Source organism: Rhipicephalus microplus, chromosome 2 (genome assembly GCF_043290135.1).
Source record: "Rhipicephalus microplus isolate Deutch F79 chromosome 2, USDA_Rmic, whole genome shotgun sequence".
Taxonomy (NCBI): domain Eukaryota; kingdom Metazoa; phylum Arthropoda; class Arachnida; order Ixodida; family Ixodidae; genus Rhipicephalus; species Rhipicephalus microplus.
The window spans coordinates 141,741,085-141,767,263 of NC_134701.1; the positions used below are offsets into that span (position 1 = coordinate 141,741,085).

The window sequence follows — 26,179 nt, forward strand, 5'->3', positions numbered from 1 at the left end:
GTACAATTTTTGCATTGTACATCACTGCATACGCAAATAAGTTATTTTCGCTGTATATAACAGCTTTCACTGTACAAAAGCATGATCATCATTGTCCATCTTTCTGCGTGCACATAATCTATGCAAGACATATCTGGAAATGAAATTCTCTTAAACCAGTGTGAGGCCCACGGGACGTCTTTATGCTCTCTCATAGTAGAGTACCAAGTGCTCTAAATCGTTAACCGCTTGTCCTAAACACACAATTAACTAGGTTCCACATCATCATGTGGAATGTGGTTGGCGCTGGCATAGTGATCTGCTTGTTTTATATGAATAGTTAAATAAAAGTACCCATAATTTACTGTACCTTGTTTCTGACGTGAATACCTTGTTTGTTCCTACAGGATCGGCCTCTGCGGTTTCGACAACCCTATGCGGGACCCTAGGACCGAGGAACTAAAGAAACAAATTGGCCACGTAAGTTTGTGACCTATTTTTTCATCCTGAACTTTTACGCTTTGTAATCTGTGGTCAAGTAGTGGCGCACCTACAGGCGTTGTCGATATGCGCTGGTGTAACATGGCTGACTGGGCTAGCTGGTGGAGACGCAGCGTGAACACTGGACACAGTGAAAAATACGCGTCACGGGTGCTGGTCCTGTGTCTTCGTCCATGTGTCCGGCCTTCTTCACGGTGCATCTCACTCTATGTATTGTTGATGTAGCCGTATTTTTCGTAGCTCGAATGAAACGGTCGTAACCCCTACGATTGCTTCAGAACTCACACCATATATGCTTATGCGAATTTTTCTGCAATTTATTAGGGTGTGACTATGTAACGTAACACGCTCCAGAGTGCTGCAGCAGTACGACGTAGCTTCTGTGCAGCTGTTTTTGTGAAAATAATTTTGAAACAGCATTTATTTCGGAACGTTGGTGAAATCCCGCAGAACAAGGATGTGAGACGAACCTCCATGTACCTGCCTTACTGTAATGCTTGTAGCGTGACTCGCGAAATGTCAACGCTATGTCACCAGTGTCGCTGTTTCACATACGAAATCGACCTTCCGGGCCTGGCTAGATGTCCGCTGTTGCGGGCCCGGGTCTACCCGACGCGTCCCCGCTGACGTGGGTTGCCGAAACGTCAGGGTTACGTCTGACCCGGACTCCTGTGGTAGCGTGGAACAACTCCGGGTGGAGGAAGCGATGCTGACTAGTTAAGGAAATGAAAAACAAATACTGATACTGAGTACAACATAGTAGATTAGAGATCCGCAAATTACGAGCATGGTCGATGAACCGTTAAACCATGATTTAGAGTGAGTTCCTGCACTTTGCAGCGTCGTTTGAGCCCTGTCGGGCTTCTCCTTGATTAAAACACCAATCACGCACATGACACCCACCATGGCCTCAGCCAATAACACATGGTCGCCGAATAGTCGTTGCACTTGCTGACGCATTGATCTTTCGGTCAGTTTCACTGAAGAGAGGGGGAAGTGGCGTCCTTCACAGAAGAAGTTGGCGGATGAATGTTTACTGCCATCTTTCCATGGAAGGGCAGCAAAGAATTAGCGGTTTGATCGCTTAGTCACTAGATGCGAGGTTGGTCGGTCGCGCCACCACCCCAAATGAGCCAACATGGAGGAGAAATAGATAAATAGAGAGGAAAGGCAGAGAAGTTAACCAAGCTTGGCTCGGTTGGCTACCCTACACTTGGGGTGGGGGAAAAGGAGAATAATAGAACGGAAAGAGATAGAAAAGAAGAGGAGTAAGATAGAGAAGCATGAATAGTCAGCTCGAGACTACACAGCACGGTCTCGCACAGTTCTTCCACAAGCGGTCGCGAAGTCTGGTGGTCCTTAAAAAGTACAAAGGGCTTTCGTGGCTTTGCGCGTATGGGAAGCCGTCGGCCAAGGTCCCAGGATCTTCTCTTTTGTAAGCGGCCGTGAATCCAGCTGACAGAGCTTGGCTTCTATAATACGTCGTTCGGTCTTGTATGCTGGGCAATGACATAGAATGTGCTCAAGCGTTTCCTCGCAGGCGCATATGTTGCATGCCGAAGTGCTCGCCATTCCAAGGAGACGAGAGTACGAATTCGTAAATGCCACGCCCAACCTCATGTGACACAGTAAAATTTCAGCGCATCGTGGGAGCCCGGATGGCAAACGAAGTTGCAAGTTTGGGTCGATCGAATACAGGTGCGTGTTGGAGAAACCCTGCGTATTCCATTGTAGGAGAGATATACGGCGAGCAAGTGATTGTAGTAGCCTTGAAGCATCCGAATGCCTGTATATAAATATGGTAGAGATGATAGATCACGGACCGTACAAGTTGCCATCTCTTTTCCTCATGTTGCTTCCCGCCGCTTGGCGCTCGTTCCGAAAGAAAAGCACTCAAGTTGCAGGTCATGGGAACGCGCCCCATCTATGCTTCTCATGATGGACAACATGTGGGCGACGAGTGCAAGTCACAGCACCGCGTACTAACTACAGCGAATGCGAAGCGAACAACACATACACTAAATACATCATAACATTACAGCTGTTCATAAGAGGAGAATGTCATTCACTCGTAGTTTCGGGCATATTGTTATCAAAAGCAGTTGATGGATGAAAATGGTTGTGAATCAAAAACTTTCAATTCACTCTTTCTCAGCGACAGCCAGTGAACTCGGACTCATTAGCTCGCAGGTTACCCTACGCTTGTCAAAGAGTAATAGTATAGGAGAAGCAGCGAGACAGACTAAGGCCAGTTACGCGCGCGTGTGTGCTAATTATCGGTGGAATGAATTGCGAAGAGGTGGGACGCCTGGGAGAGCATTCTAGAGGAACAGGTCTGCTGCATATATGAGGTTTCGGCGCCACAAAATGAGACTCGCCTTCGTTAATGAAGACCTACCGCCACGCCGTCACCCATACATCATCTACTTGATTCTCAAAAGGGCGGACGGGTGCCGGCCCACACCGCTGCCACTAATTAAATGCCAAGCTAATGCATCTTCCCTAATCTACGATGGGATATTCTTTCACCGAGTTGAGTACACACAGGAACACAGCGACGCCAAGCGGTCGCCGTGCATCAGGAGGGTCAGCTGGCCGCGCAACTTTCGGGTGAAACCCTCCCGCCGCGCCTTCTTCCCAACCAGTTGTCGACCCGCCGCAGCAACCTCAGATTTACACCGTCAGAAAGTGGCCAGTCGGGGCCAATTCATTACGGCTGCGCCCGGTATGCTTGTTGGATTGAGTGACGGGGCTCCGCAGGGACCACCAATTGACGCATCACGCTGCTCTCCTGTAAACTGATCAGCAAGAACAGTGTTGCTCTCTCCATTGGCCCTGCCCCGTCACAGTGGTCGAGTGGCTAAGGTACTCGGCTGCTGACCCGTAGGTCACTGGATGGAATCTTGGCTGCGGTGGCTGAATTTTCGACGGAGACGAAAATGATGTAGGCCCGTGTGCCCAGATTTGGGTGCACGTTAAATAACCCAAATGGTCGAAATTTCCGGAGCCCTCCACTACGGCGTCTCTCATAATCATATGGTGGTTTTTAGACGTTAAACCCCACCTATCAATCCATCAATCAATCTCCATCGGCCCAATCACGATAGGTGTACAACGAAGCTTGTGATCCCTGGCTCATCTTCACTGCGCGGAGCGCACACAGACCGAGCGAATGCGGCGCCAACGGTCCCGCCAGTGGCTGAGTTCTTAGTGCGTTTAGCTCCCCGGCAATGTGAGTCGTTGAATCATGGGAGCACTGCGAATAACACCGATCATTCGTGCTTCAATTGTGTTTCTAATACACGCGTTACAGCGTCTGCGGTGCCACGAATAGATGTCGGAGGAGCTGCTGAATGGTGATTGGCCCATGATCCACACATGATTCGGCCGTTGAGGCGACTCATTCGTCGGGTAATTCCAATACTGTTCAACTAAAAACATGTGTGCCGTATTAGAAGCTGGGAGAGCTGGATATCACAGGTATATAGGGTACAGTTATACACTGCGGAGGTTCAAAGTCAGAAATCCACTACAAAAAGCGACCGTTTGCGTATACACGAGCCGTACCTATAGGAATGCTCCCATAATTCTCCGCATTCTCGCCTTAGTTCTCGATAACTTAGTCAATTCGACACGAACAAGATACGATGGAAAGTGTGCGATACCAGTGGCGCTTCTGAGAAACCAACTTTCTGATTCATCATCGCAGAACGCCGCGCAGCCTGGCCGAATCAGAGTGCCGACACAAGAGACTGTAAATGTGTCATGCTGGGCTTTCCATGCGAAAACTTTCTCACATTGTCTTGCTTTCGTTCCTTTTCTTCATGAAAAGAGTGCCAGGCGTCGCACATAGGCGTGTGAGGATTGCTTGCAACATTTGTTCGTTGCATATCAGTGATAGCGTATGGACCGTGTCCAGAGAATAGAAAAAGGCGAAGACTGCACGTATCGTTTGGCCTATATTTTCATCGAGCAAAAGATCAATTGTAGCAGGGACTTCTATTACTTACTGTAGGAGTGTGCTTCAACTTAAGCTGAAGCGTCCTTTGTAGTCATCTACTAAAATTCTTTCACAACGCAAGGGCGGGTAAGCTTCTCATGGCATGTAACAACCTGTAAGCATGGCCATTTCAGTGACATGCGAGGGATTTCATCAAAAAAGACCATTATTTGAAGCTTTCGCATGCTGCATACTCCTAAGTGTGCACGCAAAATTCATCTCATCGTGTGGGCAGTTGTGTCCTTCGTTTTAAAATTACAGTTTTCAGCTACAGAGCACTTCCAGTCCTTGACCTATGGCTTGTTAAACGCGTCTCACTAGTAGATCATATCGCTCGCTCCTGGCATCAGCTGTTAACCGACCGCCTGGTGCGCCCAAACCGACGTGTTGGTAGCAGTTCTCGGAGCCATTTGAAACCCGAAGCGACGGACGCAGTCAATACCAGAGCGTATCGGTTTCATTTCACTCCACTTAATCTCCGTGGCGCCATACTGCCACAACCAAGATGGGCGGCTGGCCTTTGAAGACGTAGGGAATCGGCTGTTTACGCGCCTTCGTTACGACACGACTTCGTCGGTGGTACGGCTTTAACGAACCTCTCTGCTTTTGGCCGAGCTGTGTCTCTGAAATATGCCTAGTCACAAGGGTTGAAGGGGGAGCAAAGCCAAACCATAACGTTAACCCGCCGTAATAATTTATACAGAACGTCGGCCTTATATGTAGGCATCGCGAGGCTTAGCCTCACCCCTCAAGGCTCATTCTTTCTGGACCAGTCGAAACAGCGATGCACGCGCGTTTGTTTTGCGATGCCGTCGGCAAAATGCTCGCACAGACTCGAGAGTTAACTCTCGTTTTCGTCGACGACTCGGGCGCATACACTGCCTCACCCGCAACCTCGCTGCCATTTATTTCCCTCCATTCAGTCGAGCCGCGTTTTTCCGGCAGCCGTTATCTCCCTTCGTTTTCCCAAGAGGGAGCCGGGAAATAAAAAATAAAGCGAGCCAGGCCAAGCCAAGCGCGCTGTCTCGGGCGTCTCGTATTCAGAACACGACTCATACACGGGCTCAAAGATTATGCCAGAAGAGGGAATTCAGCCATAGTGCCAGGAATCATGCTGGAGCTTGCAGGAATCCTTCTGACTGTGCAACGGTTTTGTGTGTTGTTCATTTCTTTTTTTTTTTCTGTTGTAGCCACGCGTGTCTTGCTTCCGGCGGTACGCGAGGAGGTTTAGAGCCATCCTGCGCAGAAACCGTGCACAAGCACTAACAGTATGTGGCCCGAATATTGATGCTATGAAACGTCCTTCGAAACGAGCTTCACTCACAACCATTTCACAGACATTTGAACGAGGTTACAGAACTAGACACGAAGTAGCGTGTTTTGCGAATGCCTACGGTATTATTCAGCAATGAAAGACGCTGTGCAGGTCCATAGAATCGGTAAGCATAGTGGCTAATGATGGTCCATCGATAGACAAAGTAATAATTGTGGGTTTTCTGTTACCATAGTTCGTCGATCTTAAAACGCTTTCTGAAATCTGCGTAGTGTTGGTCCACGGTGCACCGACCGTTATAATATGTCTTACTTTTCATACCTAACGTTCTTTATTAAAGCTGATCGAACCGTGAGTCTGTGGAACGGACTATAGAGCAGGCAGCTTTGATGACTGGAGGTGAAATGTCCTCTGTGGTACATTCGATTGGTACATTATTGCCTTCACTATTGTTTTTCTAAATTATTATTGAACGTGGCTGTGAGGTTTGTATGGTGAGGCTTGAAACATCGGGCTGCAACTCATCCTGCGGACACCATGGAGATGTTGCGTCGCTCATCCCGCTCAAGCAACATCAAAAATGCACATGCAAGACACGGAAAGCACGTAATGAAAACGACAAAAGTTTGGCTTTCCCTGATGGGATGCGGTTGGCCCGGGAGCTTGAAGCTTTCGAAGCAATGCATAAGTATTTGGAGCAGTGCCGGAAGCCATGCGGAAGGACGCCTGCGGACGACATTTGTGTCGCGTCGCCGAAATCGTGAGTGCGAGAGCTCGGCGACGCGGTCTCTGATGACACACTCGAGCACGAACCCGAAGACGAGAAAGAGCACGCTGGTCATACGACACGAGCTTCCCGCGGTGCCTCCCAAATCACGCTTTCGTTCAAGCTATACTGTTTAATGCTGCAGAGTATATATTTACTGCGCGCTTCACACGGAGAGACAGTGATGTGTAGACAGTGATGTGTAGTTTGCACCACGTGGTCACTGTTTATTCTTTGTTTCTTTAATTATTCGCTCGACTTCACTGGCTCTTGTCCGCTCGAAGGCTCCTGCAGGGCGTTTCCGCAAGCAGTCATCATTCCGTACGGTTCATCTGTCCCTGTGGTTAGTTCCGGCAATGTATTTCTCTCTTCTTTACCTGTCTTTGTTTTTCGAATACGGCTTCCGACCCGTTCCTGCCTCAGTGCCACCTCACACGATTTGTCCTCCTGAGATATCTAGCTCAAGCTACGTGTTTTTTTTTTTTTCGTTTTCCCTCTGCTGTTTGTAAAACGTAAGAGAAGGTAGAGACGATGTTCTTCGGTATATGTAAGCTGTAACGCAAGGTATTTATGCACATACAAACGACGACACTGGTTCCCATTCAGCATATCAAACGAATGTTCTCGGTGAAATTCGAAATTGCCGTATTCATTTCTCATTCCTATATATGCGTCGCTTTGTTCAGTGTTGCCTTGCCTGGGCACCTTTTTTTATGCAGAACGAATTGGAGCTTTTTTAATGTCTGGTTGAGCTAAACTTCAAAGTTTATTATTCGAAGGTTTTGTGTGATGCGCATCGCAACATGCCAAATTAATTCAAACACCAGTTGTAGCGCCAGTTTACTTTTTCATGAAAATGTTTGAGACCGTACTTATTTTCTATATCAACGGGGAAACACACAGCGTCTGTGGAACAAATATGCTGTCCCTAAAGCTCCTGTTTCCAAATGTTTACAACGCCTCGACTGCAAACTTCACGTGCAACGAAGAAAATCTTGAAAAAGAAACGTACGTTTGCTTAACGATCCCATCTCTTGGCACCCGTATGTGATACCACTCGCGGCCTATGTACAGGGACCTCGATTCGGGAATTCGCTCGGTGAGCGACAAGGTCTATAACCCTGTCAGACTACCGCGCCGACACGCTTACCTTTCTCTCGATGAAACGTCGTTATACGCACGCAGCCGATTCCCGCCAGCCACCAGCCTCACTTAATGCACCCGTCAACAATCCAGATGGCAGAATACTTTCGCCGTTCGCGTGCCAGTGACACGGCGAAAAGATATGGCGTTTGTGTGTGCACATGATCGGCACCACTGTTCGGCAACCACGCGGTATACATTTCACAAAGAAGACGATACGGCCATATGTTCTAACCTCCGACGTATATGCGACAGGGTAGGGGCAGTAAGAGTTGTACTTGAGCACGCAACGAATATTCCTCCGTAGAGCCCACGAGAAAAACAGCAATATGAAAAAGAACACATCTCAATCGCTGTTTGTCCAGGCGTTGGTGGCACTACGCCCAAGTCTTAAATCGGCACAGACGGGTTCGCAGGATCGGAGAAGGTACGAAGACACAGTATTCGAGGCGTCCCCGCACCGGCAACAAGGGGGTTATCGTGTGGCAATCGGTGACAAGGCGCGTGCGCCGCATAGTTTGCCTGGGCCTTATCGCGTCGTGAACCCTTTTTTTCACGAGGACGATGCACGTACCTTAGCTGGACCGCGATTGCTCCTTGGACGCCGCCAGCTGGAGCTGAACGTGAGCCCTCAAAAGCAGCTCTCGCCGTAGGCAGGTATTTTTCTCTCGAATGCACTCGTTCGGTGAAAGTGAAGGGCTTTTACTTTGACTGCGTAAAAACTTGGAGATAACGAGCTCGATTTTTTTTCTTTTGTTGTCCGCTTGCACGTATAAAAGGCAATGAGGCGACGACTGCTGGACAGACGGGGCGACGTTCCTGATAGCGCGCTTGGTTCGCTTTAATGGGGGTAAGTAAATAGATGCCTCAGTGACGCCAGTGAAAATATCAATAAAGAAAAGCGAATCTGGATTGCGGTGAAAAAATACTCGAGCAAGTGGTCTAGAGAGCGAGCGGACACGTAGTATGAACGATTTTCGGAGAGGCGGCCGATTACATCTGCAGCTGCCTGCTTCATGGGGAACTGCGCGACGGAACAGTGCAAGTGCCGTCCGAAATCAAGAGGGAGGGACCTTTATTCGGATGCCTGATGTTTCAGGAGGGCAGGGAACCCTTTGCCTTTGCGACCGGAGTGACCGGGACAGTCGCCTACGCACCCGATATTCGGAAAAAAGGACCAATCATACGCTGTGTTGCTTCAGCCGAGTAATGCGATGTGATGTGTTTGTGAGGCTTTACATCACTAAAAGAAAAAAAAACTAGACTGCAGAAACAAAAAAGAAATGCAAGCAGTGACCCAGCGAAAGGGCCATACGTAACAGTGACCCGTCTTGCCATGCTTTCCATGTGCACATGGGAACGTGGTCACGAGAGAATAAGCAACAATTTTATTTATTTATTTATTTATTTATTTATTTATTTATTTATTTATTTATTTATTTATTTATTCATACCTATTAATCCTCTTTCTGTCTCTCTTCTGTGACGTACGTTGAAGTTGTGGAGGCTGCCTCCTCAAAGTACTCCATACGTAATTGCTTCGCTGTAAGGCAAGTATCTACAGACCAGACATGCACGTGGGCGTCGCCTTTCTTCTTGTGCACGCGTGCACTGCCGCAGGAATGCGTGAACTGGTTGCCTCAATTCATGGTCGTCGTCGTTGTCGTATGAAACAATCCGCCAAGATTTACAGCACTGAAGTGTCTACTCTGCTCTCGATACAGCTAAGTGAAGGGGCCAGTCTACCACTGCACAAACATTAAATATTGAAGTAAAATGTGAGCACCTCAACCCCACAGCAAGTGCTCGATCACGTGTTCCTCGAGATCTGAACGACGTCGTTGAAGAGCACAGTAAAATCAGTGCCTTAAGAGCAAAGCATCATCGTCCTTGTCACACTCAGCGACACGATCATCACCCTTGGTGGTTTGTGATCCTTACAGCATTTTACTACTTCCATAGGAGTCATGAAACTGTCAAACTCGGTGCCTCAATCACTGTTTCTGAACACATAACTTCAACAAAAATAAAAGAGGGATTTTTTTTTGTTTCTGCTGAAGAAGTCGAATTAATGTCAATATCTGCGCCACTTCGCGCAGCCGACAAACAAGCTCATATACAATTCTATGCAGATGGACATGGTTTTCTTAATAATTTATCTATTTGACGTCACCAAAGAGTTTTCATTTATTACCAGCCTAGTTGAACCCATCCAATTCGATTGATTGATTGATTAAATGATTGATTGATTGATATGTGGGGTTGAAAGTTCCAAAACCGCCATATGATTATGAGAGACGCCGTAGTGGAGGGCTCCGGAAATTTTGACCACCTGGAGTTCTTTAACGTGCACCCAAATCTGAGCACACGGACCTACAACATTCCCGCCTCCATTGGAAATGCAGCCGCCGCAACCGGGATTCGATCCTGCGACCTCCGGGTCAGCAGCCGAGCACCTTAGCCACTAGATCACCGTGGCGGGGCCCGTCCAATTCGAGAAACACTTCATATCTACCAATTCAAATTTGCGCTCTTTTCCCGGTGGGTATATCACTTTCGAAGTGTCATTGAAAGGAATCAAGCAAGCGAAAAAGATCTTAGTAAAGCTGTGTTAGAGAGTTACATCGTTATCAAAACAAAAATACCTTATGAAATTGAGAGTTCGACAGAAACTTGTCTGGTCGGGACGAAACATGATGCATAAAAAACGAACACCAACCAAATAAACTTTTTTTTATAAAAAATAGAAAGATGGTTCGGTTTCCCTACGGAAGCCGAAACTTCTTTCTTTTCGCTTAGGACCTCTTCAAGTTCCATTGCCCGCAGTTTTGCAACGACCACCCCTATTTCATACCGGAATCCAGAAAGGATTACATCGAGTGCAACGACTTCCGTGAATGTCACGTTGCAACAGCACGGTCAAAACGACAACTAAAATGACCTACGCGGCTCCAGAAAGCCGACGTTTAGCGCAGGCGCGAGTGTCTGTACATTCGATCGCCTTTCAGATCAGCTCGTTTCCATAGAGATATGGCATCGCTCGAATTTGATTCAAGAAGTAACTTGGCCCAGACGGAAACGTGGACTTGACTTCTGACTTATCGTGTTACACGCTTTCAATTCCTTTGTAGACTACACCGAGGAGGTTAGCCCACACCGATGCGCGCGCGCCGCCGCCATTTTATTGCCCACGCATGACGTGTAAGTCGCAGTTTAACGAGCCCACCTTTTATTATGATCTCCTGACTCCGTGGGGTCCGATCGTAAAGTGCGCCCCGAAATCCTCTTGAGGAACACGCGCCGACGCGTCCTCGCATGAACCATGGGCCCCAGTAACTCGGCGATCCTATTACCTCGGTGTGGCCCAAGTCAAGCTATACAAGGGGCTGCGTACTGTTTTACCGTGTGGGCCCTGCACCCTCCAGCATTCCCATTTCACGGTGTTAGGAGTGCATCCCGATTACCCGGTCTTCCGGCCACCAGGGCGCGCGCACCAATAAGTGGAGTTAAGTACCTCAAAGGAAAGTAAGGACGCGTCGTTTGTGGCGCAGTGTTCACTTTAACCTTGGGCTTAAGCGTTTATGCTCGCATTACAAGCAGTAGAGGTGACGAATGTGCCCGCAGCGTACTCATTCGTAACCAGGTTGACCTCTTGGAGGCGTTTGGTGGGTGGTGTGCGAAAAGTCTGTAAGAAGGACAACGTGTGTCCTGGAAGGACCTTAGCCTGAGTTACGGACGTTACTCTTTCAGTATGTAGCTTTAGCACCATGAATAAGGTAGAGGCAATAATTGTGCATCCCTGTGAGAGACCTGCATTCTAGAGGGCACATAACAGGGCTTTGGTGACGAGATTGATAATGTCAGTTATTCAGCTGCATGGATATTCTATTCACCACCTTAAATAAGTGACATTCGGGGCACAGTTTGGAGCTCCAAGGTGAGCGCAAGTGCTTTAGCTTTATGACAGTTGATAGTTGAGTGCTGGCTCCCTCAACACTGTAGAAGGAAGAACTGGTGCGTTATTCACTAGCCAGGCTCGTCTTATTAAAGCTTACGGCTGCTTCAGTGAATCTCTCGTACACTTCAAACCTGCGCTTGGAATCATGGCCGGCCATTAGGAAGCGTTTGGTTAGGTATGTATTCGGGTTAATTGTAGACAGGTTTTTTTTTTTTTCAACTGCGTCGGCTATTGCCCGTCTTTTGGGTCAGGGACACTGTCTGGAACAGCGATTATGGACCAGAGAGTCTCATGAGGAGGTCATCTTAGAGCAGCGGCGCTTATCTTCCATCGGCTTTTCTTCGAGGGGGTTAACCCTTTGGCGTTGCGAGAGTGATTACGCAATACCAGGCATGCACGGGACGATGGCTTTTCTTCCTCTGTATACCCTGCTTGGTGGCTTAAAACTCGGGCAATAAAGCGGCCTGTAAAACGAGAACGTCGGTAAGTTCACAAAATAAAAGAGGAACGATTCTTCGTGCAAAGCTGATAAGGGAGGAAAGCTGCGTCGCGCGTCGTAAAAAAATATCGCGAGGCGGAATACGCGGACGAGTGAAATGTAGACGAGCTGCTTCATTTTTTGCTCTATGAACTGCTAGATCATAAGTAATGCGCGTCACGAAATGGCACGAGCTGCAGGCTACGAGTGAAGCAGTGGGCTTGGTCTGGAAATGACCTTATGTAACCCTTTTCGCGAGCTTAGGGTGTTAGAGCGGCAATTTTAAACAAGGAGTCGTAAATATGCGAAATCTTTACGGACGTTTTTGTATTTCCCTTCTGTGAAGACTTTTTTTTTCTTAAACTGCGGCATGGATTATGGCAGGCCAATGACTGGGAGAGTCCACACCTGGCAGTGTGAAAGGTCACTGCCAGTCAAGGATTGAGCTCAAGTGTTCGTGCTCGTGACATTATGCTGCTTCAGCAATTGATCTTTCTTCTTGTGTGCTATTTTCTCTAACCTTTTTATTACTACAGATTGTTGAGCAAGTTAGCAGGCATTTGTGGTTTTGAAAGGTGGTTGTTGTTCACTTGTTCTTGCTCTTGTGTCACCGGTTTAGCTCTCCTACGCCTATTGACATTGTGAAACATTGCTCAAGTTCACCGACCGTTCGCACATATATCAGCCTGAACTCCGTGTCTTGAACTTTTCTCTCTATTTTTGCTCTCTCATTAAATGATCGAGAAGCGTTACATATCCCACCATAGCTGAAATTGAGAATAAGCTAAGCCTGGCTTAGCTTATGCATTTTTTACATGCAAGGCGCTTTAAGCCACCGCCTCTTATACCAGAGTACGTTTATATTGCTGAGCTGGCTGGCCCTGTGGCCAGTTCAAATCGCCCTAACGGAGTTGATGATGAAAGTGCTAATCTGGTAATACCTTTCCGACGTGTGTCGTACACGGGTCGAGGTAAAAGAAACCGCAACGAATTCATCTGTGACCTGTGACCTCCGCAATTTACTGGACTGAAGGCGCGTAAGCGTGCCAGTGAGGCGCGGTTCAAAACCGGGAAAACATAACGTTGGTGCGAACTTAATTACCCTACCAATAGGTGTTAATGGTGAATATTCAATTAACGACCGCTTAATTGTTTTGAGTTTGGAAACCTACCGCATTATCTCTCCAAGCTTCGTTAATTCCTTCAAGAACGTTTGCCAATGCATCGTATAATATGCACCTTAAGAATGTTTCGCAGCCCCGCCGCGGTGGTCTAGCCCCGCCGCGGTGGTCTATTCCCGGCTGCAGCGGCTGCATTTCCGATGGAGGCGGAAATGTCGTAGGCCCGTGTGCTCAGATTTGGGTGCACGTTAAAGAACCCCAGGCGGTCAAAATTTCCGGAGTCCTCCACTACGGCGTCTCTCATAATCATATGGTGGTTTTGGGACGTTAAACCCCGCAAATCAAGAATGTTTCGCAATGACTAAATTGCGTCCACGTACCCTTAGGAATGATAAAAGAACGAAGTAATAAACACAGAAACTTACTTCGCATGTTCAATTTGGCATATAAAAGGATGAGCTTACGTCATAAGCGCAGCCTCAAGCAATCATCTTAATCACTCTGCTCTATGGTTAAGCGCTTGCTGACGTAGTACGGACAGACTGTGGTCATTTTTATGCATCCATCACTATTTTTTACCAAATGTCTTGTTTTTTTTTATATGAATGCAGGGTAACTTCTTAATAGATATATCGCTATCCAGTGAAATCGCCCAGACAACTCGATAACGGCAAAAAACTACGAGTAAATGAAACCAGGTATAGTCTCGTGCGGGTATTCCCATTCATATTCACGTCAGTGTGTTGCATATGTAGCAGTGAAGTCACCAGCTAATACTGTTTTGAGGCTTCGACATTTTTGTAGCTCTCGCCGGAGGTGACTTATGCGCAATGGCTCCGCGAGCCAGGTTTACGACATTTAGGCCAAAGTTCAAGGAATATGGCAAAAATCTGACGCCCGTACTCAACCGTGTAAATATAGCGTGACAGCGCTATACACCCATTCATGCATTTCTTTCAATGAGGTATGACTCTTTTTTAATCTTTTTATATATTTATGGCTGGAGCGAAGTGCCCATTTCTCTACGATGGCGCCGCCAAGTGTGCTTGTTGGCGAGCGCGGCGCGGCAAAGCCGCGGGACGCGGCCCGCAACGAGTGTAGGGCGTTGTTCGGACCAGCTGCAGCGTGAGATAATTATTCCGCTCATTATTGCGTGCGTTCCCGTTACGGCATTTGAGCCAACGCACGCGCGCGAGCGCGCCGCAGGTCGCGCTGTCCAGCGCGAAATTCCATGCGACCCGCTTGGCATGTGGCCGTATGCGTTGGTCCAGTGCTTACTTACACTCAAGGCGTATATTGCTTGATCTAGTGAGTGTTAGCGCTTTGGCCCAAAGATATGTGGATTCGCATGCAGCCATGTCTTCTTTCTTCGAACTCGTGCAGTCTTACACTACACTAAACAGAACTAACAGACAACGCCAGAGAAAGTATAGGTGGTGTTATTGGTAATTGTAATGTAAATTTGAAGAAATAAAAGTGCATGAAAAGATTACTTGCCAGCAGCAGTATTCGAACCTGCGACCTTCGAATAACGCGTCTGGTGCTCAACCACTAAGCTATAGCTGGTAGTCATCCACCGTCCAGTTCATAGGGTAGATATGGGCAATTTAAAGGGGGAGCATTCATCAGCGCTACCTGTTACCATTACGGCAAGTCTGAAACACTAATCGTCTTTATCACTCGTGCTGATTACCCAAGAAGAATACATGTATAAGAAGGAAGGCATGTCTACTGCCGGGACGTCATTGATGAAGAGATAAATGTTCAATCAAAGTTACTCTTTGTTCAGTCTAAATTTTAAAACGACGCATTGGGAAATAATAGTCACACATGCAAGAGACTTCAATCCATAAGTACATTTACAAACACGTAGCTAGAGGACTCTAGCTAAGTTTGGTCGGTTGTCCTCAGTTGAATTTTTAATTAAGTCGTTCCAGCAGTACACATGCTTTTTTTTGTCAAATATGACTTTCTTTTTTCCAAAAAGAGGGAAATTAATTAAAAAAACGTAGGAAAAGAAGCATTCGCAATACTGACGCGCCACCACCCAAGCTGTAAGCCCTCGTCAGTGGCCGTAAACCCTTGTCAAGGCCGGCTTGGACCTCCAAGCACAATCTTATATACACCTAGCAGCTCATCGACACACATGTTTGCCTTTTCAGAACGAAAGCGGTGAAAACAGACAATGCATGAAGTACAGCAAAAGTAATAACATAAATAAAGCCATTAATGACAACTACAACGAGGGCAACGGCAACAAGAAATCCGTAAGAAGCTTTACTTCCAATCCCTCGGATGAAATAGTTGCAAGATAATCCAAGAGAGCAACATTTAATGAAGCAACGTCGAAGGGCGCGTCTTGTGCAAGGTCCCGCAGCATTCCAGTCGCGTGGTTTATAAATAGCAGTGCGTTTCGTGCACAGGTATAAAATTTCACGTTCTTTCACGACTACACGCCGCAATGCCTGCGCTCTTAAGTATTGCACAAGCAGCAGCTCATAGGAGGCAAACAACTTCGGGATAACAACGTCCAGGCCAGCTTCCATGTCACAACCGGAGCCGATGACCTTGAGTCGCATACCTCCACTCCGTGTGCCTGCGCCAGTGCATTGGCCGAAGCTCAGTACAAGTTCATTTTCGGGATCCGCCTGTCTAAATACAGCGGGAAGAACAGAGCGCAAAAGGTCTGATCACAACGGTGTTTGCGTTTTTCTCTTTTTTTTTTATTGTCCTCCGTCTTGCGTTGTGTTCATTCCGCTATGTCGTACTAACGCGCTCAAGCATCCACTTCAACTTTATTTACACACAGTTGCCAGCGCTCTAAGAAAGTGATTTTGCACTCTCAAATCTCTCTGTTTCTATTCACTCTGAACGCAGTCACTCAAACAGCCAATCAGCTCGCCCTCATGCCTCGCTCACGCTGTAACGTTTTCGTTAATTCTCCGTATTAAGCAGGCGAGTGTGACCCGCCTCTAAACCTAATCTGCAACGACTGTTCTTTTGCGATTTGGACTGGTGCCAACGAGTGTGCTCTTTGAAGCATGCACTTCGCCTCACATGCGCACTAAATAATGGCGTACAGTGCGGGTACCACAGCGGGGCCGAGTCGGAACATTCCAGCGACAGGATTTCTCGAGATAGAATACGCGCTCACATCTCGCAGATACAACTCGGTAGCCGGTGAACGGCTGCAGCGAGCGCCGCTGATAAATGCGCGTGCTTCTGCTACAGCTGGCTGCTACCTCCTTACCCTCCTTACCATTTATATTAAGGCTCCCGGCGATGTGGAAACGCGGCGCGCAACGCGCAGCTGGGGAGGGCGTTCCACCCTTGTTTACATATATACGTAAGCGCGCGTCCTCGAGCTCGTTAATGCGACGTACGAGGCGGGCATGCGGAAAGCTTTCACTGCCGGAAGAAAACGAGATATCCGGGGCGGGCCCACGTTTGGCCGAGAAAGGAAGCCGCGAGCGCCCCCTTGTGTGCCCCTTAAGAAGGGCATACCTCTCGTATAGATGCGCGCTCTCGCTTGTTCACATTTCAGTGCGTATTTTCTATTTTTTTTATTGTAACCTTTTCCAAAAAATATAAAAAACAACTGGGAAACCCTTGCCATCTCGGCAGTCCCGCCTGTACCGAAATTACATAAAGGAATGTGAAAAGCGGTAAATAATAACACAAAGAATACTGCTGCATAAAAACAGGGAAGTAAACAACGCAGACGCTGCAGAGGCGAAATACGGTGTTCGACAGATAGGAAGAACAGGCCTTGCGTGTCTTCGAAGCGTTCAAGGTTGCTCCGGAAACATTGTTGCTCAATCTTCTATACCCTACACGGGCAACTTCTCTGCGTGCAGCTGGTCGCTGAAAATAATTGCTGCGCGATGTATTGGCGACAACTCGCTCATTGATAACACTGAACGCAGTGGTCAGTTAATTGGTTACTGCGCACGCCGTGGAGGCGTGGCAACTCGTAGTTTTCAAGGCCCGTTTAATAGTAGTGAAACGGGGTGAAAAGACTCGAATCTGGAGAAATAAATAGGTTTGTCCACAAGGTTGAATCCTCCGAACTAATCTCGCATATCAATTCTGCATGGCCTTGCTTTCGGGAAGATCATCCCGGCGCGCGCTTTAACCAAGCAGGAAAAAAAAAAGAGGGGGGGGGGGGGTTAAGCGATGCTTAACCCAACGGAGAATAAATACTTCAATCTCCCTCTCTCTCTTCCAATCAAACTTGGCGCGGGAATCCCGGAAGCTGTCCGTGGGCCGATCGAAAAGCTTGCATGGTCCGCTCTTAGTGTGCGTACTTTTATAAGTTGCGTGATAGACGCGAGTGTGCTGACTCAAAGACAGGAGCGGGCTTTTATAAGAAGCACTGCTCTTGCAACATCGAATAGGGCCTCCCGGTTCTCTTGTTTTACCGAAGCACCACATTTGTTGCTATCTTCGTTTTATAGCTGCGTTTCAAAGAAACCATACGTCATCGGCCTACATGGCCCAACACGGGACAGCACACGTTTATATAGCGTGGACGTGTACGTGTAGCCATCTGTTCTAAGACTGCAAATACTGCTTGACGAGTGATATAACTGACGCAATAAGGATGTGTCATTCAGGGAAGTGTGTGCGTGTTTGGGAGTGTTGTGCCAACGCAGAGCATTGATAGACAAGCACTGTACAGCCCGTTGGACGTGCGGGGAGCATTTGCCAGAGAATTGGTTGATTGATTGATTGATTGATTGATTGATTGATTGATTGATTGATTGATTGATTGATTGATTGATTGATTGATTGATTGATTGATATGTGGAGTTTAACGTCCCAAAACCACCATATGATTACGATAGACGCTGTAGTGGAGGCCTCCGGAAATTCGGACCACCTGGGGTTCATTAACGTGGACCCAAATGTGAGCACACGGGCATACAACATTTCCGCCTCCATCGGGAATGCGGCCGCCGCAGCCGGGATTTGATCCCGTGACCTGCGGGCCAGTGGCCCAGTACCTTAGCCAGTAGACCACCGCGGCGGGGCTTGCTCGAGAGTTACTGCTACTATACGTTAAGCAATCCGGCATCGTTTGTGAGAAGGCTTCGTCATTCGGTTTCTGCGAGTTCAGTGTCTTAGCACTTTCGATGGTTTAGCGTTGCCCAGAACACCGGAAATGGAAGTTGTAGAAAAAGCGATCCATCCACTTTAATGTGTATTTCAGGTGCTAATGTAATTTAAACGCTATCGTATACAAAATGTGTTCGCGTTTCTGTTTCCGGGAGTAACAAACACAAACACAAATGTTTTTTTATTTTATTTTGTGCAGTGGTCACCCATGCGCTTCTCACTTCCAAATAGAAAGTCGAGGCTAGCTAGCTACATGCGTTCTCAAAGAAAGCCGTTTCAGCACAATCCAGCATTGGAGGGTGGAAAGCACAGCTTTGTAGCGCCGGTGCCACGCAGCGCAAAGCATTATATATAAGTCCGAATTAAACGTGAAGCATGCTGGGATGCATACACTGACCTAAGTCTTTTCTGTGACTAGCCTGTGCGCAACGAGCAAGCAATATGTTGATTTGCGCAGCCGCCTTAGAAAAAAAAAAAAAGACGGACTCGATCAATCATGGCATGCACGAAATGAATCGGTTGGAAAATCTTTCTTAGCGGGAATCTTAGCCAACTGCAGTTGGACTAAGAGTGATCACACTAGTTTAGCGAATCGGCTGATGTCCTTCATGCATATATTACAGGACGCCAAATAATTTAACGATGACAGTAAGAACGGAAAATAAATGATGGCCACAAAACAGGTGTAACCTCGTACTCTTCGAAGTTCTCGCGATATAATACAGGAGTCGACAGCTCATTGAAATTCTATTTTACGATTTCTTCTTAACGTTCTGCGAACAGGAATGGGCAAGAATAAATCAGACTTACGTCTTTTACGCTGACAATGAGAGCTCGGGTTTTGTTATGTCACAACTGATTACGCAGCAAAATACCCCGCATCATGTGCTTCTCATGAGAACCTTCATACATTGTGAAGGAACACCAGCCTATCCAAAGTTAAGGAGCATATAGCGTAACTTACACGGTATAGATTCCTGCGGAAACATGGGCGTAACATTAAACCGTCTCCACGCTGTAAGAAAAAAAAAAGAAGACATCAATATGTCGGTGTCAAGCATTGTTGTTGAACCCCTTGCACACGTCAACAATGTAACAGATCATTGGTGTTTATGTGGGTGTACGGGAAAAATAAAATTATTCAATTGATAAACGGGAAAGCACCAGCTACTAGGGCAGGGATCGTTGGGGAATGCGAGATGACAAGCTAACAATCAGATGAAAGTTATCACGTTACAAATCGTGCTTGGTAGAAACACGTGATGGTAATAAAAGCAGTCCAAACTTCATCGTGAAACAAAAGGAGGCACATGGTTGGCGAAAAAAAAAAAGAAATCCGCATGCGATTCTATACATACAACTACTATAAAACCTGAACATCTACTGCAGCGGCAGTTGTGAGAATGCAAAGCTTCTTGATTTATCATTTATTGCATTTCCTTCGGCTTTGTTGATTTTGTAAATAGAATACCTCTCTGTGAATAGAGCAGTACCACTACACCGCAAATAATTATCACAGACGAATGCACTGTGGTGCGCTCACGCACCTCTATTATTGTTAATTGTCCCTCATGGAATAGAGCGAAAGTTACCCCTTTAGAAACAAGCCGAGATGGTTTTGCGCTATGTTTATCCTCCTTTCCTCGCTTATGTCTCCTTATCACTTACTCTTCTCACCCTTTCTGTTTTTAACACTGTTTCTCAGTGCCGTGTTGTAGTGCTTTGCTTCGTACTTGGCCAACGCAGGAACGGACGGACACGTAGCACGGTCCTTGAAGAGTTCTGGGAGTCTCTCGCCTTGTTTAGTCTACAGTCCCTTTCTCAGGACGGTCTAGCGACGGCGAGATGCGAGCCGAGAGAGCATGCTAATTCACCGCTGCGGAGTCGCAGGGAGGGGTTGATTATAAGCGATTACTTCGAGGCGCAAGGTCTCCTCTCGGGTCATTACATTCTTACACTGCATGGTAGCCCAATAAAGTGCGGGAGGTCCCTTACACGCTGAAGTATTCTTCCTTTCTAAACTTGTGTTTCTCTTCGTCACTTTCGGGGAAGCCCTTTTTTGCGGGGTGCGGTGTCGTGTAACCGAGACGCCACACGTGTTGTTGGCTGTGCCTGCGTGTGTTCGGATTCAGAGCGCCATACCTCGAGTCATGCGGTTCGGTGATTATTTCATGCCGCGGCCGCTCCCTCAAATAATTGGCCAACACTTGGGAATTATCGGTGCACCATACTTCGAACCGCGGCCGCCAGAGGTGGTCGTTGTCGGCATTCTGTGAATCGCTATCGACGCAGACTTCGTCACAGCTATGACTTGCTGCAACCACGCAACGCGCGTTTGCACACTTCAGCTGCTATTATGATGCATGTGCCTAAATCTCAAATGCACCTCTCCCTTATTTTCTTGTTTCATTATGAAACGTCGTTATTGAGCGGCCATATTGGGGCTAATCCGGCAGACGTCGCCACGCAACATGGCTTCCCGCGTCATTTGATGGTCAAATAAGCGTTCCAATACGTGGACTGGAACCATGAACACAAGCTCGTTATGGTGAGCAAGCTACTAAACTCAAATATAAAGTTGTAGTGTTACTTGGAAGTATGGCAGTTTGAGCTAGTTGGTATGACGTGACGATAGTTATAGCACGAGAACAGAACGACGACGTGTCCTTCTTGTGTCTTTGTCGTCGTTCTGATCTCGCGCTATAACTATCGTCTTGTAGTGTTACGTTGGAACCACATTTACAAGCAGGCATCCACAGTTCGTGCACTGCCTTTGCCACATAACTTTGATAGAACTTGTGTGAAGCAGAGGTCTTGCGAGTTTTCGCAAGAGGGCCAGATGATTCCCACCATGACGAACGGCTAACACCAGGAAAAAAATGCAGATGGATTTCCTATTTTCATGTAGCTTTTACCGCATTCACTGTATGTTAGTCACGTTTCTCGCACGCTGACTTCAGTGCGACTCACTCACCGAGTCGATTACTAAATTCTCTTCTGCAATTTCACTTACACGCGTGCTATCGGGCATTGCAGTGGTTTTTCCCTCGTACGCTTGCGTTCTGTGTTTGTTTTTGTTTTATTTTTGTCGTCGTGGTTAAAATTCATATGAAAGCGCCAAAGGGCACGCAGAGAGGAGCAAATAAAATGAGTGGAACGGTCACTTGTCAATAACTTTGCCTCGTTAGTGTTCTACTTTGTGTGAGTTTGTGTTGCTTACGCCCGGGTCTCCGCTAACCGCGAAGCACGACGTACACCCGATGAGGTGCCGCTTTCTTTATCTTATTTTCTCACAGCCACTACAGTCCGCGTTTCGTACTGACGCCGCGCAACAAAAAAAAATGTCTACTGGGTCAAATAAATATACTTTTAAAAAAAGATGACGAGAGGGAGCACGGCGAGGCCTTCTTCCGCGCACGCAAGCTCACCGCGCCTACACACACTGACACACACACGCACAGACACTGGCTCCTTTTTGAAGGCGTGCGAAGCGGGTCGCGACCGTGCGGTCGCACGACGCGGCGACAACTTCCGGCGACGTGGAGCGGCTCGGCGATGGAAGAGCAATGCGCCCTGAGCTTCCCAGCTGCCCCAGCTTTCAAGACGACCAGCACAGACCACGTGTTCGGGATGCCCGACGTCCGGCGGCTACTTCACACGCGCCCTTCTGAACAAGGCTGCAAGCCCACCACAGGAACCGGAAATGGGCACTCCGCTTCGTTCGCTATACCTCCGCGTGCTGACCCCTTCCTATTCTTCCAGCTCGCGCGTCCTTTGTCTCCGGAGCTCTTTTCCTGTTGGTTTCAATTTGCGTTTCTCGTCGGCTCCCGGCACGCTTTCACAGCCTCTCCTCTCACTCCTTCAGTGTCCATATAGTAGCGTTTGTAAACGCGAAAGCTTTTTGTCGTCGCTACCTTCTCACCCGCCAGCAGCCATCGCATACAGGGCTCAGGTTGTTGTTTTGTGCGACCTTTTGTGATTTCTTCATCGTTGACCAAGCGGGAGGTCACCCCTTTGTGTATGCAAAGCGTGAATGAGGACCTTTCTGTGGGCGGGAACCTCACCTCCACTTTCTCGTGTACGCTGGGTGCACTTCGATTTGCGTTATCGTGGTTCACTGAACCTGTTGTCTTCGAGGGAAGTGACGTTAGCTGTATCGCCGCGTTCACGGAGGCTTGGAATGATGGCCCTCTTGAGTCGGTGGGTCTGCAGAACACGTCAATTCTCGGCAATGGTGCCTAAAAGAAGTGAAAGGACAGCCAGGGTGTTCTGCGGTTCGCTAGCGAACCACGACATATTTGGCCTGTATTGCATTTCGTGTTCAATAGTTCCCTCCGCTGCTCGAGATTATAGTCGTCTCTGCCAATGACCAGCATAAGAGACACCCTTCACGGTGCGTGCTCGAGCATCAACGGGGACACGAATTGCAGATGCTCTCGACGCTCAAGCAAAGCGTGCTTGCGTAACAAGCATTCTTCCGACTCCATCACTGCTTGCTGTACCCTATACTTTAGGTTTCTCCTCGTCAGGCGCATCTTGGACGTTGTCGATCAAGGATTTCAATTTTTCATATATTCGTACGGCCCTCGTTCATGTATAGGTTTGATAAAATTTTCTATAAATTGTATTTGTTGCTTGCGGTAATACTACTTCCTTCATTTACAATCGCGAATTTCAGCCTCCGATGCGATGCTGTTACGCCGCCTTGGGGGTAGCATTAAGGCGTACTCGTTTCGCATCGGTGGTGAGACACTTCTACGTGCGACTTCTGCGAAACTGAAGAGGCAGTCGAACACGTCCTGTGTAACTATGCTGGCTATGACGCCCAGCGATGCCCGCTCTGGTGTTTTTGGACTAACCGGACTCCAGACCATTTTTTGTACACACGATCCTAGCACCTTGGACATGTGCCTAGTGGGCGCTGAAGGCAACTATAAAATAGAGTCACAGCATATGCTACCTTTAGGTACCTAAAGGTAGCGTAACTCTACTATAGAAGGCTACTGAAATACCTATATTCAGCAGCTCTGGGTGACCACCTGTAGAAAGGATGCGCTTCCACAAGTGTGTTTGTGATTATGTCCTTCTCTCTCTCTGATTCTGTCTCTGTTTTCGCCCTTATATTCCTCTCCCCCAGTGCAGGGTAGCGAACCAAACCTACCTGCCTTTTCTTGCATCCCTCTCTCTCTTTCCAAATCAATTCGTGGATGCATCTTAGTACATGTGTATTCGACACCACTATAGTACGATTGCTTGAATTCTAAAAGCACTCCTTTGAACTTGAAGCAATACGAGAGACACTGCAGCCAGGAAAGCACGCCAGGCGTCTTTGTCCTACAAAGCTTTGCTTCGGTAATCTCACACAGCGCCCCAATCAGTTTTATATATCGACTGCGGAACCATAGCCGCATTTGCACACAGATCTGCAAATGCTCGCAAGTAAGTGCAAGAACGCATATCATTTCCTAAATATCGAATCACAAGGACGTCATTCTGGCTGTTCATTGGCGAGAATCCACATTTGCGCTTCGGGTATCGCACGGCATATGAAGGCCGCGAAGCCGCCTTGAGCGCTTCGCTATACGTAGAGGCACTCTGTGATTTTATTACAGTGCGCGGAATCAGTTCTGCTCGTGTTACTCTTTTTCACACGCCACCACACAGTTACCACTGACGAACACTGCTAAATGTATGTTGCAGTTTTCAAAGGCAATGAGCATTTGAATAAACAAGAGCCGAACGTTTAACGAATTGTACGCCATCAGTTTTATGGCACCGATTACAACTTGCAGTGCATGAATGTTGCGCCTCTTGCCGAGTTGATGAAGCTGAAAGGTGCTCGTCACTATCTGGACTTGCTTTTTGTTAACAGGAATCTTTATTTCTTTAAGTTTGTGACAGCAAGCGCCACAGTGCAACCTTTGCAAAAGCGGGACATATGAATGCTGGAGAACTTCAAGCAGAATCGGTCACGACCCGGTCCTCATTTATTGTCGCGCCAGTACGCCTTTACGCTCTGCAATAAAAAAAAAAGGGGGGGGGGTAAGAATGAGGGCAGACTCGAGGACCTCAGACGCACCGTCGCATATACGCTATAAGACCGCGACTGGGCCACATACGTACGTACTATGTGACGACCCACGACGAGCAGTGCAATCAGCCCGACTCGGCACGAGATGCCTCCTCCAGAAAAGAAGGCCGAGGCGCAAAGGTGACGGTGGCGCAGAACAATGGGCCACGCTGCGGACCAGCCGGGCTCAGCAGTGAATCTCTGTGTCCGTGGTACGATCGCGTGATGGTCCTTAAGTCTTCTCTTTCTCCGAGGCTCTCACGCACATGAGTCGCGCATCCTGCAAGCACAGATCTCTAAACGTGCGGTCTCCCCTTCGCGGTCTCACGGGCACTTGACCGCGGTTTCCTTGACGAATGCGCCGAGCTGTCACCTCGCTGAGAGTGAGTGAATGAGAGTGAAAGAAAGAGAAAGGGGAGGGGTGATAACATCGCGATGTTGCTTGAGTTGCCGTGTTGCGTGCGGAATCGTTCCTCGCCCCCATGCATGCATACCCATTATGCAGGCACTTATAAAGCAGCTTTAGGTGGCGGGGTTTTTTTGAGTCTGAAGAGATGGGCAGCTCGCCTATAGGAGACGCCGACTTATTTGAGAACTGATCTTCATATCTTTTAGTGCCCGGAGCATGCAAAACTTGCGTCCATTTGACGTGCGCGCGTAATGGAGCTCGTTGATGGATCCGTTCCAATGTGGAAGAAGAAAGATAAACATGCGTGCTTTTTGGATAGGCGTTCTTTTTGCACCCTGCTCGACCAGCTTCATCCGCCCACGGAAGTCAATTATCTGGTTACGTGTTTACGCATGCCTAACTAATCAGCGCTGCTTTTAGGAGGATGGCCACATTTACGGATAGCACTGCTACGCCCGCGGGGCCACGTTACATACCTCGTAAGCGGTCAGAGACGGACGTCGTACGTGAGCCGAGATTTGTGGGACGTTATAGATGAGACAGAATTTAGAATGAACGGAGAGAAATGTTGCAGGCGCGATTCATTAGACATGAGGTTTGTAGAAACTGTCCAAAATACGTGGTAATTGCTGCGTAATTTATGTTAACAACAGTGATTCACTGGTTTGAACATAGCAAAGCTTAATATTATCAGGCAACGCGTAAACATGCGACCTCTCGTTACACAAGGGCAACTGCGATTCTCATGTCATATGTACCGCATGCGTGGATGACCAAAACATTCACCCTTGTATTTTGTTCTTCATCCTGATAAGTTTCGACGGTGTGGGGCAGCACAGTGTTGCGAAACATAGAAGTATTATTACTGAATATTTTTCTTCATCTAGAAGGTGCAGGTAGGTGGAGCAGAGCCATCGAACTTGTTCATGTCGCTTTACAGTGGTTATATATTTCTTTCACGCGTAGCTGTTCATGAGTACCCGCCGTGGTATACCTATAGGAAGTAAGGCTCGAGGACGTCGGTTCGATTCCCGACCACATTTAAGTCGGGTCAAAATGCAAAAACACTCTTGTACTTACACTAATAAGGAAAAGAAAAGAAGAGTATGCGTTATTTTTTTTTATCGGTGAGTTCTATGTATGACCCTCTTCAAAAAACACGTTGATTCTCAACTGGGTTCCAAAACTCTCCAAGCAGGGTATATTGGACTCCAAAGAAGGTTAACATGTCTTCTGAAAGAGAGTCATACACGCGGCAAATTGGAGTTCACTAAGAAAGAGCGACTCTTTTTCTTTTCTTTGAGTACAGATTCAGGCTCCCGTTAAAAAACGTCAGCAGTTCAAGTTTAACCCTGCGGAGTCT

The 26,179-nt window shown here is 47.6% G+C and overlaps 1 protein-coding gene across 3 annotated transcripts in view; it reads left to right on the plus strand.

Annotated features, from left to right (window-relative positions):
• exp (expansion) overlaps window positions 1-26,179 on the plus strand; it is a 315,831-nt gene that overhangs the window by 267,244 nt on the left and 22,408 nt on the right. For all 3 annotated transcript variants that reach the window (XM_037421926.2, XM_075886875.1, XM_037421925.2), the window contains exon 4: window positions 387-459. In XM_037421926.2, the coding sequence (XP_037277823.2) occupies window positions 387-459 (73 nt within the window). The remainder of the gene's footprint in view (window positions 1-386; window positions 460-26,179) is intronic.